Raw genomic sequence first — 14,178 nt, 5'->3', positions numbered from 1 at the left:
GGAATTCTTCCTTTCCTTTTTTGGCTGCCCTGTCCCTTTCCCACTTTATTCTTTTCTCTGCTCTATGCACACTGTCCTGTACGCTTACCTTGACTTTTTTTTTCCTTTACCTCATCCTCTCTTTAACCTTTATTTTCCTACTTTTCTGTTTCTAACATCCTGTTTCATTTTATGTCCTTCCTGGATCCGTCTCATCATTTCTCAGCGCCATAGGATCAGTGCTGACTTCCTTTCTGCAACGGAGAAGGGAAATTGTCTGGAGTCATTTTACAAATTCAGTCTGCAGCCTGTGATATGTATTTACACCCTTCTCATTCCTCTGACCTTTTCCACTGGTACTTTGGAGTAGTCGCCTCAAGAACCAAGAAGGAAATTCCTCCTGATACCCTGCAGGCTCCCATCCTCCATTCCACACTTTCTGTGCATTTCATCACTTTACTGATGCCCAGGATCCTGACACTGATCTCTATGGCAGATGTGATAACCAAGGGTTATCTTTGGTTTCTGATGTGGATGTTCAATCTGGGCTTCGGGAGTTAGAGCAGAGCACAGCAGCTGAGGACAACTTTCATCTTTGCCCCTGGCAGTGGGGCTGACTGTAGGCAAAACCTTCCCCATCATCGTCTTTGTTGGCTTAGCCACACAGAAAAATCCATGTTCCGCTCTCCTTCCTCAATCACAGAATGGTTTGGGTTGGAAGGGACCTATAGAGGTCATCTAGTCCAACCCCCTGCAATGAGCTGGGACATTTTCAGTAAGAGCAGGTTGCTCAGACACAGGTATTTCTGATTTGCTCCATTGCTGGAGGCTCGAGAGATGTCACAGGGGGTGGAGACCATGCCCTGGCTAAACATGGATAATTCCTCCTACTCCTCTAGGAAGTCCACTCATGTGGGGCTGGGCAATTATGAAGTCTGAAGGACCTTACATAAAATGGGATCCACAGGCAGATGGGAAGAGGTTGTGCTTCCAATGGATCCTAACTGAAAGCCCATTGTGGAGCTGGTGATCCCCGTTATCAGTGAGCCTGAGCATGGCCAGGACTGTGCTGTGCTGTTCTGCCCTGTGCCATGAGGACAGGCTGGCCTTCAGAGCCGCGTTGTGGGGCACAAACCCCTTGTCCACAGGATAAGCTCAGCCCACTCAAACAGAGGGGCCTGCAGCTCCTGCTGGGTGACGAGGAGTTGAGCCATCCGTGTGTCCGGGGCTTTGTCTAACCATGCAGCAAGAAATTCTCGTGGGTACATCCTTTGTGTTTGTCAGCAGAAATGGTTAATGGAGTTCTTTTGCTGTAGGAAAACACCCTCCTGTGATAGCTTGAATGCCCACACCCATGGATGGGGTGTGGCCAGGATGCTGTGTGTGGGTGCTGCTCCGCTGGGGGTTCTCAGCATCTAAAGGGACAGAAGGTTGTCTCTGCTGTTCCCATCTAGCCCTAACAAACAGCATTTGATACCTCAGCAGGTCTGAGTGCCTCTTTACTGGGATTGTGATGAACCAGCACCACCCAGTGCAAAAGAGGAGTTAGGACAGAAAACCTAAGCCCGGTGGGAAGGAACAACCTCCTAAGATCAGGTCTGTGTGAGCCACTGAACCTCATGCACAACAGGATTTCTGACAATGTTATTGCACAATTTTCAGCTTCACACTTGCTGCCAGACACTCCCTCCAGCCCCAAATCAGTTCTGACTGTTAAACAATCTATTTCTGTACAGCAGTGCCCAAATCATCCACATGGATCCTGGAAAGCACTGAGAAACACTTCCTGCTGCAGATGCTGGACATGGTGGCCCAGAACAGCACATTGCTGCCTGGATTTAGCGCTCACAACCTGATAATATTTACTTTACTGCATAACTATCAGTGGTGGCCTTGGATATAGTGATGACAACATTGTGAAGTTTCAGATCCTCCTAAGCCCACTGAAGACAACTAATAGGACAAAACCTCTGAATTTCAGAAGGGGTGGCACTCCTGAAACTTCCATATGCTCAGAGCCCAGCTGTGAGGGTCTGTGGGAAGCATCCATGGAGAGCACAAGCAGCTTATAAGGGCTGGGAGTTACTCAGGAGCAGTCCAACCCCTACAAAGGGAGAGGGAGAAAGCAGAGCAAGAGACCACCCTGGCTTAACAGTCAGCTTTGGGATGTGCTTAAACATAAAAAAAAAGATAAATACTGACCATGGGAAGGTGGCCAAATACCCATCAAGGACTACAAGAACCTTGCTGGGCCATGCAAAGTTGCATTTAGGAAGGCTAAGCTTGGCTAAAGCTAGGAGGGGTATGAGAACCTGCCCCGTGAAGAAAGATGGAAGCAATTAGGTCTTCTCCTGAAGAAGACTTGTGGAGGATCTCATCGCAGGACTTTAGTACTTAAAGGGCAGCCACAAAGGATGGATGTTCTCTTTTCCCAAGGAGCCACATGGAGGAGACAGGGAGCAATGGGTACAAGTTGCACCAGGAGAGGTTTTATCTCGATATCACAAAGATGTTTTTTACAGAAAGAACAATCATTCTGTGGAACAATCTCCTCAGAGATGTGGTGAAGCCCCCATTGATGGAGGTTTTTCACAATACAGTTGATCAGGGTAACAGTTCTCACCTAGATTCCCTTTCCCACAAAAGGCTGGACCAGAGGATCTTTCCAGATGTCTTCCAACCCATGCTGCTGTATGATTTAATGAAATATTTTAGCATTTTGCTGGTTACATGGGAGGGAAAATTAGATAAAAGCAGCACACCTGGCACTTGTGTATGTCCAGTAAAGGCACTCCTGTGAGGCCTTACTCTGCTGGGCTTCCCTGGTGTTAAATCCCTGTCATGTGGGTTGGGAAAGTGGTGTTGATGTGTTTTTGGAGCTTGAAGGACTTTATTTATTTATATCAGGTTCACTCTTGGTTCAAAAATACAAGAGCCCTAAAGATGTCCAATTAAGATCACTTGATGACAGGGGACAGCAGAAGGGGTGATCTTTCCCATCCTTGCTGAGCATTTCTGCAATGTGCTCTTCAGACACAGCAGTGTGGCAGTTCCAGGTGCTAGAAAAGCAAATCAAGGGAACAGATCCCATTTCCTGCTCTTCAGTCTGATCACTTCTCTCCCAGCCCATGCACACACACTGGCACGTGGCTGGGCCTGGAGAGGGAACACACCCTGGAATGAGACTCTGCCTTCTTGCTCCTCACAGTAACAGAGCCCACAGCTCTTGTGTCAAACCCTACCTTGAACTTCCCAGGCAAAGACTTTGAAATGCCATCAGTGTTTTCTAGGACTGACCTTGGGTCTCTTCAAACCAATCTAGTTTCCTGTAGGATGGGGGTTTAGAACTGGTTGGGGTTTAATCTCCTGTCATCACCCTCAGCCTTCACTGGTTGCTTCTGGAAACTGTGGCCTTGCATCATGTGCTCTACTTAACCTCTTAAAGGTTATTGTAATGTTCAAACTTTTCTGGAGGACAGATATTCTTCAAAAGGGTTATTTTGTTTTATTTTATTTTATTTTCTTTTCTTTTCTTTTATTTTATTTTATTTTATTTTATTTTATTTTATTTTATTATTTCTCAACCTGCTCCCAGTAAATGTCTGTGCAGGAGCCTTGTCTGCCTGGCTGTGGCTGGGTGAGAACACATCCAGCTGCCCCATTTGTGCAGGGCACTGCTTGAGAAGCCATTTGACCAGGCAGTGGGACCAGAGGGACACACTCCAGGTCTGTCACCAACAGCTCTGCAGGCAGCAACAGCACAGACTCCCTGAGAAAGTGATTTATTTCCTTTTCACCCCCTGTCCAAAAGCCACTCTCCCACGCTGGCAGGCACAGATGTTGAACCAGCTGGTTTCTTAAGGGATAAAATAGTTGAGAATTTGCTGCCCTGAGCTCTCAGTCACCAAAGTTAAATCTACCTCTCTGCCTTACCCATTTCCCAGTCTCAGAGATTTCCCTCTGAGAAGGAAGAAAAGGCACACACTCTGGGCTGCTGGCTCTTTAAAAAGAGCTCTTTGGTATCATGAAACAGAGGTTGTTATGGGTATTACACATGGGATGACCAAAGCTTCCAAAACTCTGGATGCTGCTAATCATTATGGAAATTATTCCATCTCTGTGAAGGCTTCTTACCACCTTTCCTCCTTTCCCAAAGTATACAGAGAGCTGCATTAAAAGTAAAGAGAGAGACAGGAAGAGAGGGCTGAGCTTGTTTCAGGAAATAGGAGGAGGTGGCCTCTGACACTGGCTGTTAACAGCAAATTATGGAACATTTTGCTCTCAGAAATACACCCAAGCTGAACTCCCAATGCCGTGCACACCAGGACAAACCCAGCTGCCTCTAGGGCCTCCTAATGTGACTAGAATATCTCCACATTTGAGGTAAGAGAATAAGTTTATGCCTTTGACATTAGACCTCAGACAGGGTGGCTACTTCTGCAGTGCTTCCCTTGGCACAGCTGTGCCACATGAGCCATCCCATGGTAGCTGTGAACTCTGGATTCTTCATCTGGAGTGTAAAAGGGAAGTGTTGGAGAAGAAGATCCCCTTCCTGCAGCCACAGATGCAGTCTGGCAGCTGTTGGTAAATAAAAACGAGCTCTTTAATTTCATATTAAGGTATCCCTGAATCTCAAATGTTTGTGCTTGGTAGTCGCACACTGTTCTTGGTGCTATTAAAAAGAAAGACTCTGAAATGGGAAAAGAAAAAAGAGTAAGATCATTAAGTGTCACATTTTTGGGTAAGGATTTTTCTCTGTTGTGGCAATTCCATGTTACTCTAGTAAGGCTATTTGTCTAGCAGTATAAGATGTAATAGCCTTCATGCCGGAAGAAGCAGTCTTAAATAGTTATTTTTGATAGCATTTCTAGTGCAGAGAAGATGTAAAGAGCAGAGGGTGTAAGAAGATCAGCAGTTTCTGTTGAACAGTGATTCAGGAGGGGTTTTGTATAAGCACTACCTTTCTTATTTTGGACATGTTCCTTTCTAGAGTGCTGTAATACGTGTGATGGCACTTGTGGCCTCTGGAGTAGCCACTGGATTTTAAAACAAATTGTGTTTTGAATTATATCTGTCTTTATAAGTTACTTAACTACAGCCTTATGCTTACTGAATGTGCTGGTTTTGGCTGGAGTAGAGTAAGTTTCCTTCACAGTGGCTGGTAGGGGGCTGTATTTTGGATTTGTGCTGAATGCACAATAATATAGATATTAATAATTATGTTGATAATACAGAGATGTTTTTGTTAAGGCTGAGCAGGGCTTGCACAGAACCAAGGCCTTCCCTGCTTTTTGTTCTGTCTCACGGGAGAGGGAGTCAGGGGTGCATGGGAGGGTGGGATGAGACACAGCCAGGACAGGTGACCCCAACTGACCCAAGGCCATGTGACATCAGGCTCAGGATATAAAGTGAGGGGAAGAAGGAAGAAGGGGGTGGATGTTTGGAGTGATGGCATTTGTCTTCCCAAGCAACCATTAGCTGTGATAGGGCCCTGCTCTCCTGGGATGGCTGAACACCTGCCTGCCCGTGGGAAGCAGCGAGTGAATTCCTTGCTCTGCTTTTCTTTTGTGCATGGCTTTTACAAAACAACAACACAACAAACACTTTTGCTGTTTCACTGTATTTTGTGGGATAAATACTGTTCATGTCTTTTCCATCTCGTTTTCCATTTCACCTATCTCAGGTGTATGTTATCAATTGCTAATGGCTTAGAGAGGTAGAAGATGAGAAATGTGACAATGAGTCCCAGCTTAGATGTGCCCTATTACCTAATTGGAAGCAGGTTAAAGACCTGGAACAGCCTTTCTAGTCATGCCCTGTGGCTGGCAGTGTTCAGGAGGCTTTTGGACAGCACCCTTTAGTAACACCTTTAATTTTTGGCCAGCCCTGAAGTTGGACTAGATTTTTTTAGGTCCCTTCCAAATGGAATCACTCTCTTTTTCCTTTCATACCTTCCCTTGTGGCTGTGGCAGTGGAGCGTAGAGGGAGAGTTGGGTCCAGGGGACATCTGCTGCATTTGTTTCTTTTGTTTTGGTGTGTTACGAATGGTGGGCATTAGAAACCAGGCAGTAGAAAATAAACGTAGTTTTGTAATGAAATCTCTGTTTCAGAAGAGCTCTGCTACCTGTATGCAAGGCAAAACCCACATTTCTGTAGAGTGCAGCAGAAAGATAGAACCAAAAAGCAGGTGGGTGGTTATGGATTTGCCTGGTGCTGTAGTAGTGATCCTCGACTGGGCTCCGGGCTGAAGAGTTAAATGTATCTCTTTCATTCTGCTTCTCTACCCTGTAAGAATGGTCTAATTACCTGCTCCCAGTCTACAAACTGTAGCATCTTAGTCAGTGATGTGTGGTCAGTTGCTCCCTAGTTAAAAGGCAGGTAGATATTCTTGTAAAGTTTCATAATTTGAAGCTGATAAATTCTTTTTGGATCACTATACTGTTGATAAAAGGTAGTTTCCTCTTCCAGACACAAGCTACTGATGCCACGATGATTTTTTGCCTTTTCTTTTATACTCCTGTTATATCTTTTACAACTTCTGTATTCCTAGTGCTCTTTGCCTATATTCTTGGACTTGTTTGTCAAGCTGAGAGACTCAACATTTTAGAAGCTTCGTAGTTAGGGATCAGTGTGCCCCAGACCCCAAGGTCCTCTGCAGAACACATTCTGTAAACCAAGATAGAACCATCCAGGGGAAGGTTCCTTGGGGAGGGGAGGTTCACTTGAGCCTCTCATTGGGGAATCTTTGATAGATATGCTAATTAGTAAGACCTATAATGTTATACCCAATCTTTTGGGGTGTGCATTTTGTGGGGTGCATTTTGGTGCATTCCACCTGGACATGTGCACCTAAGGATCCTTAAAATAAATACCGAGGTGAAATCCCTTTCTCCCTTCTAATTGTGTTTGACTCTTGATTTTAAGACCAAGAAAAGGCATCACTACAACAACCTGTTAACCAGAACCAAGTATTACTGAATGATCAAATTTGGAAATCTACTTTTTTTTTAATTTGACAATCATCCACTTTAATATATATACATATTTAAAGTCTGTACACAGTAAAATACAAAATAAAAATGTTTCTTTATAAGTTACACAATTAAACAGCTGCATTTGCCTGTAGTTTAGCTGTCATTTAATTAAAAAAAAAAAAGAGAGAAGCATTGTTGAGCCATTGTTATATTCATTGACAATAACCTTGGTATAAAACACCCATACAGAGTAAGTGTACAAAATAGTGTACAGTTCATATAAGCTGTGCAAAGACAGCAAAGTTCAGTTAAAAATCAAAGAGGTGTATCCACTTTCCTCTGTCCACACCACGGATAGCAGAAGCAAAGTGGAAAATAAGCACAAACCTGTGGACAAGAAGGTGGGTCAGACAGTGCTTTGAACACAATATTGATGAATAAATTAAAATGAAAATCATAAATGTATAGGATCTCCATTATACAGGGCATGCTTGCATGATACCTTCAAAGTCATTCCAGGGGTATCAATGGATCTGTTGCACAAGCATGGTTCTCTTTGCGGTGAGGAGGGAGGCAGTGCTTGGTCTGTGTCCCTCAAGGTTATTTATTTTGGAGGAAAGGATTGCTAGATCAGACAAGTCTTCAGTAGGAGCTGAAGTAATATAGGTAGCTGGAAATTCACTTGAAAGGTAATAAAAATGGTCACACCATCTATAGTGTATTTTTGATGGTTTTTTTATCTGGGGGAAGAAGTTTCCTTTCCTACAGGGGAATTTCCCTTTCCTCCCTGCTGTAGAGCCAGGAGCTGCCTGTCTGTTTTTTGGGAGAAGGTAGCTAATTGAGCAAATATTGCTTGTTAAGCAGAGAGAGTTATGAAAAGTTTGGCATGTATTAGGAACACGAAAACCTCCACACAGGGCAACAAATGAGGAATACCAGGGAGAAGGAAGTCTTGCAGCTATTGTGATAAAGAACCTGTACTGAAGAAGCATGTGGACATTGGGGTGGGACAGCACCTCTTCAATTTATAGCACTCTGGTTTATTTACATCTTTGCAGTGTCCCCATGTGATGGTAGGGGCAGGCAAGGGATCTAAGAGACTGTTATCTCCTCCTCTTCTTCTTCCCCTTCATCATCCTCTTCCTCTGAGTCTGAGAAGTCTGAAGGTTTGCTGGGGCTGCTAGAATGGGATGGAGAAGGAGACATCTGGGAGTCCAGTCTGTCCCTCAGGTGTAGATGTTCCGGGGACGGGTGGTAGGTTAAGGGATGCCGGGGGCTGGGCGGGCACACGGGGCGAACTTCCTCCTCCTCCTCCTCCTCTCCTGAGCATTTCTTGCCTACGTCACTGAGGTCTGGGTGAGGGTTGAACTTGGTGGGGAGGGTCTGTTCTCTGCAGCCACCAGAAGAGAGGAGCTCTCTTTCTTTGGAGTTCCTCCATTTCATCCTCCTGTTCTGGAACCAGATCTTCACCTAGGGGACAAAGCAACAAAGAAGGCAAATGGATCAGTAAAGCAGGGACCAGAAAAGGTGTTTTGGCTGCACTCTCAAAACCCTGCACATGCCCATACTAAAGCTAGCAGGAACCACAGAATCTGATCTTTGGAGGGCCCTAGGAGAGAGCTCGGGGGCAATAAGGCTGTGGTCCTACTCACCCAGCTGGGAATCGTGCCATCTGTAACTTGCTTTGGATGTTCTCCCTGCTACCATCCCCTTCTCCCCCCTCCTCTAAAGCTTCCCCCGGGAGTGGGGGAATCTTGGCTCCCCACACACCCCGACCTGGTGACTCTCTCACCTGTGAGTCCTTGAGGCCCAGCTTGGCTGCCAGCTTCTTCCTGTCGGGTTTGCTGATGTACTTCTGCTTCTGGAACATCTTCTCCAGCGCCTTGCGCTGCACGTCGGAGAAGACGGCGCGGCGCAGCATCCCCCGGCGGGGCTTGCCCCGGGCAGCCAGCGGCCAGGAGAAGGTGCCAGGGATAGGGACCACGGCGGAGGCAGCTGTGGGAGGGACACACGGCACTGAGCAGAGCGGGACCGGCCCCCACCATCCCTCCCTGCCCTCCGGGCGGGCGCTCATCAACCTGGGGCGGTGAAAAGGAGCTTGAGGCTTAACCAGCCGCCCCCTTTCAGGCAGCGATCGCCGGGATTAGATCTATCAACTCAAATGTGGAAAATGGGTCAATGGTGGCCGGTTTTGTTGGGAGATTCAAAGGTCTCCGGCCTGAAAAGGCAAAGCGAGGCGTACCAGCTAAGATAGAGGTATAATAAAAAAGCTCTCCCTCCCACTCAGAAGCATTTGATTTTTTTCAGATGCTTTTATCATTTCAGATGCTTTATTATGCTCGAGATGAAAATGAGGACTTTTCTGATTCCGAACAAAACCGCTCCTCTTCAGATGCAGTTTTGATCAATCAGTATTCATCTTTTTATAATAATCTCTTCTCTCTCCCTCCTCCCCCCCCCAAAGTTGGAGAATTCAATTCGAAGACATGAAAAGTAACAGCTAATTAGCACACTGCCTGGTTCCCAATGGCATTAGTATGATAAAAAAGGGCAGAGTTTCGCCTTAAAAAAAAAAGGAGGGGGGGAACCTCCCCAAGAGAGACAGAGATGCTAATGAAGCGTGAATGGTAATTGTGTAGTAATGAACTAACAGAAAAAGACTGAGGACAAGCAGCTAACGCCATATATTATTGGAACAAAAGAGATTTACACTTTCAAACTAAACACAACGGCATGCCAGGCTCCTCGGGAGAATACTGATGGCACAATCGTCTCTTTCCCCAAATCATTTTCATTAAATGGACATGAAAAGCTATTTATAAAGCTCAAGTTGTTTTTGTTAGGCTATTCACATGCTGGAGAAAGGAAGCAAATTCCATTATCCAGAGGATGAATAGAAGAGCTTGGGTTATTTTTTTTTCTCTCTCCCTTTCCCTGTTTTCTTTTTAAATTAATAGCTTGTTTGTGTAATTAGATTTCGGGTTTGGTTGTTTGGTGGATTTTTTTGTTTTTCTTTTTGTTGTTGTTGTTGTTGTTATTGTTCTCTCAACACTATAGTAGTGCTGTAAGAATCACACCTCCGTGGCCTGCTTTCTCGCCTTTACGGCGGTGTTTGACGGTGTAACCGGGAAGGTGGAGGAGGGAAGGGTTAGTGCTCGGCGGAGGGGCTGGAGGCGAGGGTGCAGCAGAGCAGTTACGCCGCTGCCGCAGCGCGCTGGACCCGCCCGTAGCGCGGCGGCGCGGGAAGGTTTGGGGGACCCCCAGAGGCTCCCTCCCTGTTCTCTCCCTCTCTCCATCCTTCCCTCCGTCCCTGCGCGGGCGCGGAGCGCGGGCGGCGGCGGGAGCTGACCGCTCCTCCTGGTGCTGAAACAGCAGCGCCGGCCGGCCGGGAGGGAGGGAGGGAGGGAGGGAGGGAGGGGGACCCGCCTCGCCTCGGACCGTGACAATCCCGGCTAATTTGCGGATCAGCGGGAGGAGCGGGCAGGGAATGTCAGGCAGTCACTGCCTGTGCTAAATCGGGCAGCAAATTGGCGCGACTGATGCTTGAATGTTGTACTCCCTCCAACCTCTGAACTGCGGCATAACCCCGCCGGGGGGAACGGAGGGACGGCAGATATCAGCGGGCAGTGCCGGCAGAGGGACATTTTGAAACACCTACCTGGGAAATAGGAAGATCTGAGAAAGGGCTGGAAGGATCCTTCGAAGTACGGAAAGGAGAAAGTCTTTGGCGGGACGCTCTGAAGCAACGCAGGGGAGGTTTCTAGTAAATAAATAAAATCAAATTAAACGGAGAGTAACCACCGGTTGGACTCGACCCATGGCAAGGCTGGGTTCTGTCGCTTGGTCCTGGAGACCAACGCTGTGGTACTTTTAGAAAAAGTAAAAGAGCCAGACTGAACCCGGAACCGCCGAGGAAAAGTGGCACTTTTGCTGGTTTTGCCAGCAAAGCGGCACCCGTGAGGACAGGGTCAGCCAGAAGACACGGCCGGGGGACCCCTCGTCTCTGGGACCCTCCCTCCGCCTGCTCCTCCCTTCCGTCCGGCGGCGGAGAGGGACCTGCCGCGGGCAGCGCTGTCCCTCGCCCCCGAAATCCGAGCGATGCCGGAGGGCTCTGCATCTCGGGACAGGGTCCTCCCTCCCTTTCCTAAGCCGGCTCCCTGCGCTGCCCCTCGCCCGGCACCCCTCTCCTGCGGGCGGTGTGTCCCCCGCGCCCGGAGCCGCGGCCGGCGGCGAGCTCGGGGTGTCCCCCGCTTACCGGCTCGGGGCGTGGAGGAGAGGATGGCGTTGACTCCAAACTTCAGGAAAGTGGAGTCGCTGCTGGAAGTCTGTGGCGAACAGATCCTCCTGGAGCCGGCGGTGGTGGAGCTGGGGAGCTCCGGCGTTCCCGAGTCCGTCCTGGCGGCCGAGGTTGGGGGGGACATGCTGGGCGGGGGGGCAGTCCTGGGCAGGTAACTGGTGGGCCTGCTGATCCGGATCAAATCTTCCACCAGGAAGCTGGAATGGCTGGAAAAAGCCGACTGTAGCGACTGAGGCAAGGTGAGGGTGGGGGTCGGCCGGAGGAGGCTGGGGTAGACGGCTGGCGGGGCGATGAGGCTGGGGAACATCATCGCAGGGGCCGTCCGCGGAGCCGGGCTGGGGCCGCTCGCCTGCTTGTTTGTTTGTTTGCTTTTGTTTTCTGCTTTGCAAACCTGGGTTGGTAAAGATCCAGCCAGCGAGTCTGGCGGAGTTCTCTCTGCCCCTTCCTCCTGGACCATGGGTTTTATAGTGGTCAGCCCCGCTGAGGCTCTTTCAAAAGTGACAGCCCCAACAATGGGGTTCAACAAAGTTCTCCACTTGAGCTTCATTCAGGGCGAGCTCCCGGCTTCTCCATTGGTCCGGGGCTGCAATTTATGATTGGATTAGACTTCATAAGCAACCGGGGCACAATGGCCCCGCCACAAAGAAAGTGTAGTCATCAATTTTGCATATTGACCGCCTCTTTGGAATACAGCACTCCAAAGGCTCCCAGCGGGGTTTTGTTCAGAGGCAACACACACAGGCTAATTAAATGCCTATTTAAAAGTTTCGAATGACATCTTGCCTCGTAGAAAGGGAATTATTTAAAGAAAGCACTAAATTTATTTGCCGCTCCCCTGCTGAGTTTAGGAAATAAATCAATAAATATTCATAGAAACTTATCTGCGGGCTCTCAGAAAAGCACGGGTTTTGTGGATTTGAAAATACAAATTAGAAAACGTTGAACCAAGCTCTGTTGAGGGAGAAACACATTTGGAGAGTGGATCCCACCGTGCTTTGAGCATATTCTGCTCCTGCTATTAGTATGAGGCAGAATTAGTGCGCGTAGATGGGGTTGGTTTTCTCTCTGCACATCGAAGGTCCGGAATAAGGCATATTTGCGGTGTCAACTTCTCCTTTCAAGATCCGAGCTTCGTAAAAGTCTCGTGTACTTGTGTTCAAGCGAGAGGTTTGCCCAGACCTAAATGTGAGCCTTGATGTGGCCGGGAAGAGCTCTGCTCCCACAAAATCTGAGTATTGCACACAAAAGAGATCTGCGCAGCTTTGTGGGACCAGAGCAACCCCTTCGAGTTCTCAGTCTCTTGCTCCTCTGTGTAGCTTATCTACGTTAAAAATACTGAGAGTCGCTCCCCTCCAGCTGTGAAAACGAAGACAACTTTGTAGCGTTTGGATCCCTTTGGCTGAAGTTGTCTGATCTACTCTCGGCTTTGTCGGTGTCAGTGACTCGAAGCAGCCAAATTCACCTGATCTCGCTCTTTATCTGTGGGCGTGTGCAGGATTTCGGAAGGTGTATTAGTCAGTGCGACAGAGCCCGGAGTCCCCTAACTTTGGTGCGAGGGACAAATGGCATCGTCTAACGGGAAAGTAGTAAATAGGGATTCTTCTGGCAGAGAGGTTTTGTTTGTGGTGGCAAATATGGAAATAGGCGCAAGTGGGGTTAGTTTCCTTTGGAGGTGGGTGATGAAAGCGACTATTGAGAGTGGTTTTACCTGATTTCTCTGTTAAAGACTATAACAGATGTGTTAAATGTCCTATGTTTTAAAAGCACCCCATTCAGTCCTTTGGTGTGTCTGAACCTTTGCAAGCAGAAGTGTGCAGCTCAACCATGCAGCCTTTATCCTATTAACCATGAACTAACTGTCACCTTCAGCTGTTTTCCCTTTTTACTTTTTAACACAAAGCTTTCTCAAAAATCTTATTAACCAGCTTTATTTCTCTCGATGGTTTTTGTCCGGACGTTTTGTGTTGATTATCTCCATGTCGATGCTTTAACCATTCAATAAAAGTGCATCTGCGATTTATATCACATTAGGGAAGAAAGAAAGTCTGTTAAACCTCTCCCTTGATTCAAATCAAAAAGTTATTTATTAGAGAGGACGGAATCAGCCCTGGAAATTCTATGATCCTGACAAGCTTTCCCGGTGCTGTTCGCCGGCCCCCAGCAGATGAGCACCTGCAGACGGCTGACTTGGAAGGTCTGCCGTCTGAAAGCATCACTTTGAAATAAAACCTCGCCACAGTTTCCCCCCGCTCCCCAGTTTTGCTGGTCTTGATGCTTAGCAGGTAAAGAAAAAGGGGAAGGAAGGCGTAGGCAGAGCGCAGCGGGCTCGGGGGTGCGGACGGGTCCCCGCCACCTGCCCCCCGCCCCCGTTCAGGCTCCGCCGTGCCGGGGGTGCCCGGGGGGAGCGGGGGCTGCCCCGCCCTGCTCCGGGCTCAGCTCTCCGCTCGCCCCCACCCCGGGCGCTCCGGGGTTACCTTAAGCCCCGTTTATGCGCAGCGCTGCTCTCAGGGTGTTATTTAGCAAGCGAGCGGGACGGCAGCGAATGGAAAGAGTAAATGGGGCTTTCCCAATAAAATAATTACCTGGCGCCCCGCCAGCCCCTGGTCCCATCTCTGTCCCCTGCTCCCTGCCCCTCTCGCAGCCGCCCCCAGATCCCAGCGTTTCCCAGCTGAGCCCCGCCCGGGCTGTTCCGAGAACACTTAGTTTTTTACAGTCATTATACGTTTCCTTTGAGATGATTTACTCCTTTCTTTACTTATACATTGGGGGCATTTTGTCTCACTATAGACCAACTGCTGCTAATTTCTCTGGTTTTAAAAAAGAGGGGCTGACATTTTCTGGAAGGTTGGGTCAAACGCATGCTGGGGCACGCGTGGACCCGGTTGCTTGTGATGCGTCTGAGCACACTCATAAAGAATTCCTTAAGCA

The 14,178-nt window shown here is 48.1% G+C and overlaps 1 protein-coding gene across 1 annotated transcript; it reads right to left on the bottom strand.

Moving 5' to 3' along the window:
- Window positions 1-8,045: 8,045 nt before the first annotated feature.
- On the bottom strand, window positions 8,046-11,560 carry DBX1 (developing brain homeobox 1). Its single transcript, XM_039551943.1, has 4 exons — window positions 11,209-11,560; window positions 10,612-10,713; window positions 8,746-8,948; window positions 8,046-8,423 (listed from the first exon to the last, which is right to left on the bottom strand). Exons 1-4 carry the CDS (start codon window positions 11,558-11,560, stop codon window positions 8,046-8,048), a joined length of 1,035 nt encoding a protein of 344 aa, XP_039407877.1.
- Window positions 11,561-14,178: the final 2,618 nt, after the last annotated feature.

The sequence above is a fragment of the Corvus cornix genome, chromosome 5 (genome assembly GCF_000738735.6).
Source record: "Corvus cornix cornix isolate S_Up_H32 chromosome 5, ASM73873v5, whole genome shotgun sequence".
Classification (NCBI taxonomy): domain Eukaryota; kingdom Metazoa; phylum Chordata; class Aves; order Passeriformes; family Corvidae; genus Corvus; species Corvus cornix.
The sequence above is the reverse complement of the archived record's forward strand: the minus strand, read 5'-3'. Positions and strand labels throughout refer to the sequence as shown.

What these genes read in the sequence shown, in the direction of transcription:
- DBX1 (XM_039551943.1), bottom strand. Translation starts at nt 11,560, where the DNA reads ATGATGTTCCCCAGCCTCATCGCCCCGCCAGCCGTCTACCCCAGCCTC. An exon ending in CTCCTCCACGCCCCGAGCCG is followed by an intron (nt 10,714 to 11,208) that starts GTAAGCGGGGGA and finishes TTTATTTACTAG; the next exon opens with AAACCTCCCCTGCGTTGCTT. An exon ending in TGGGCCTCAAGGACTCACAG is followed by an intron (nt 8,424 to 8,745) that starts GTGAGAGAGTCA and finishes TTTGTCCCCTAG; the next exon opens with GTGAAGATCTGGTTCCAGAA.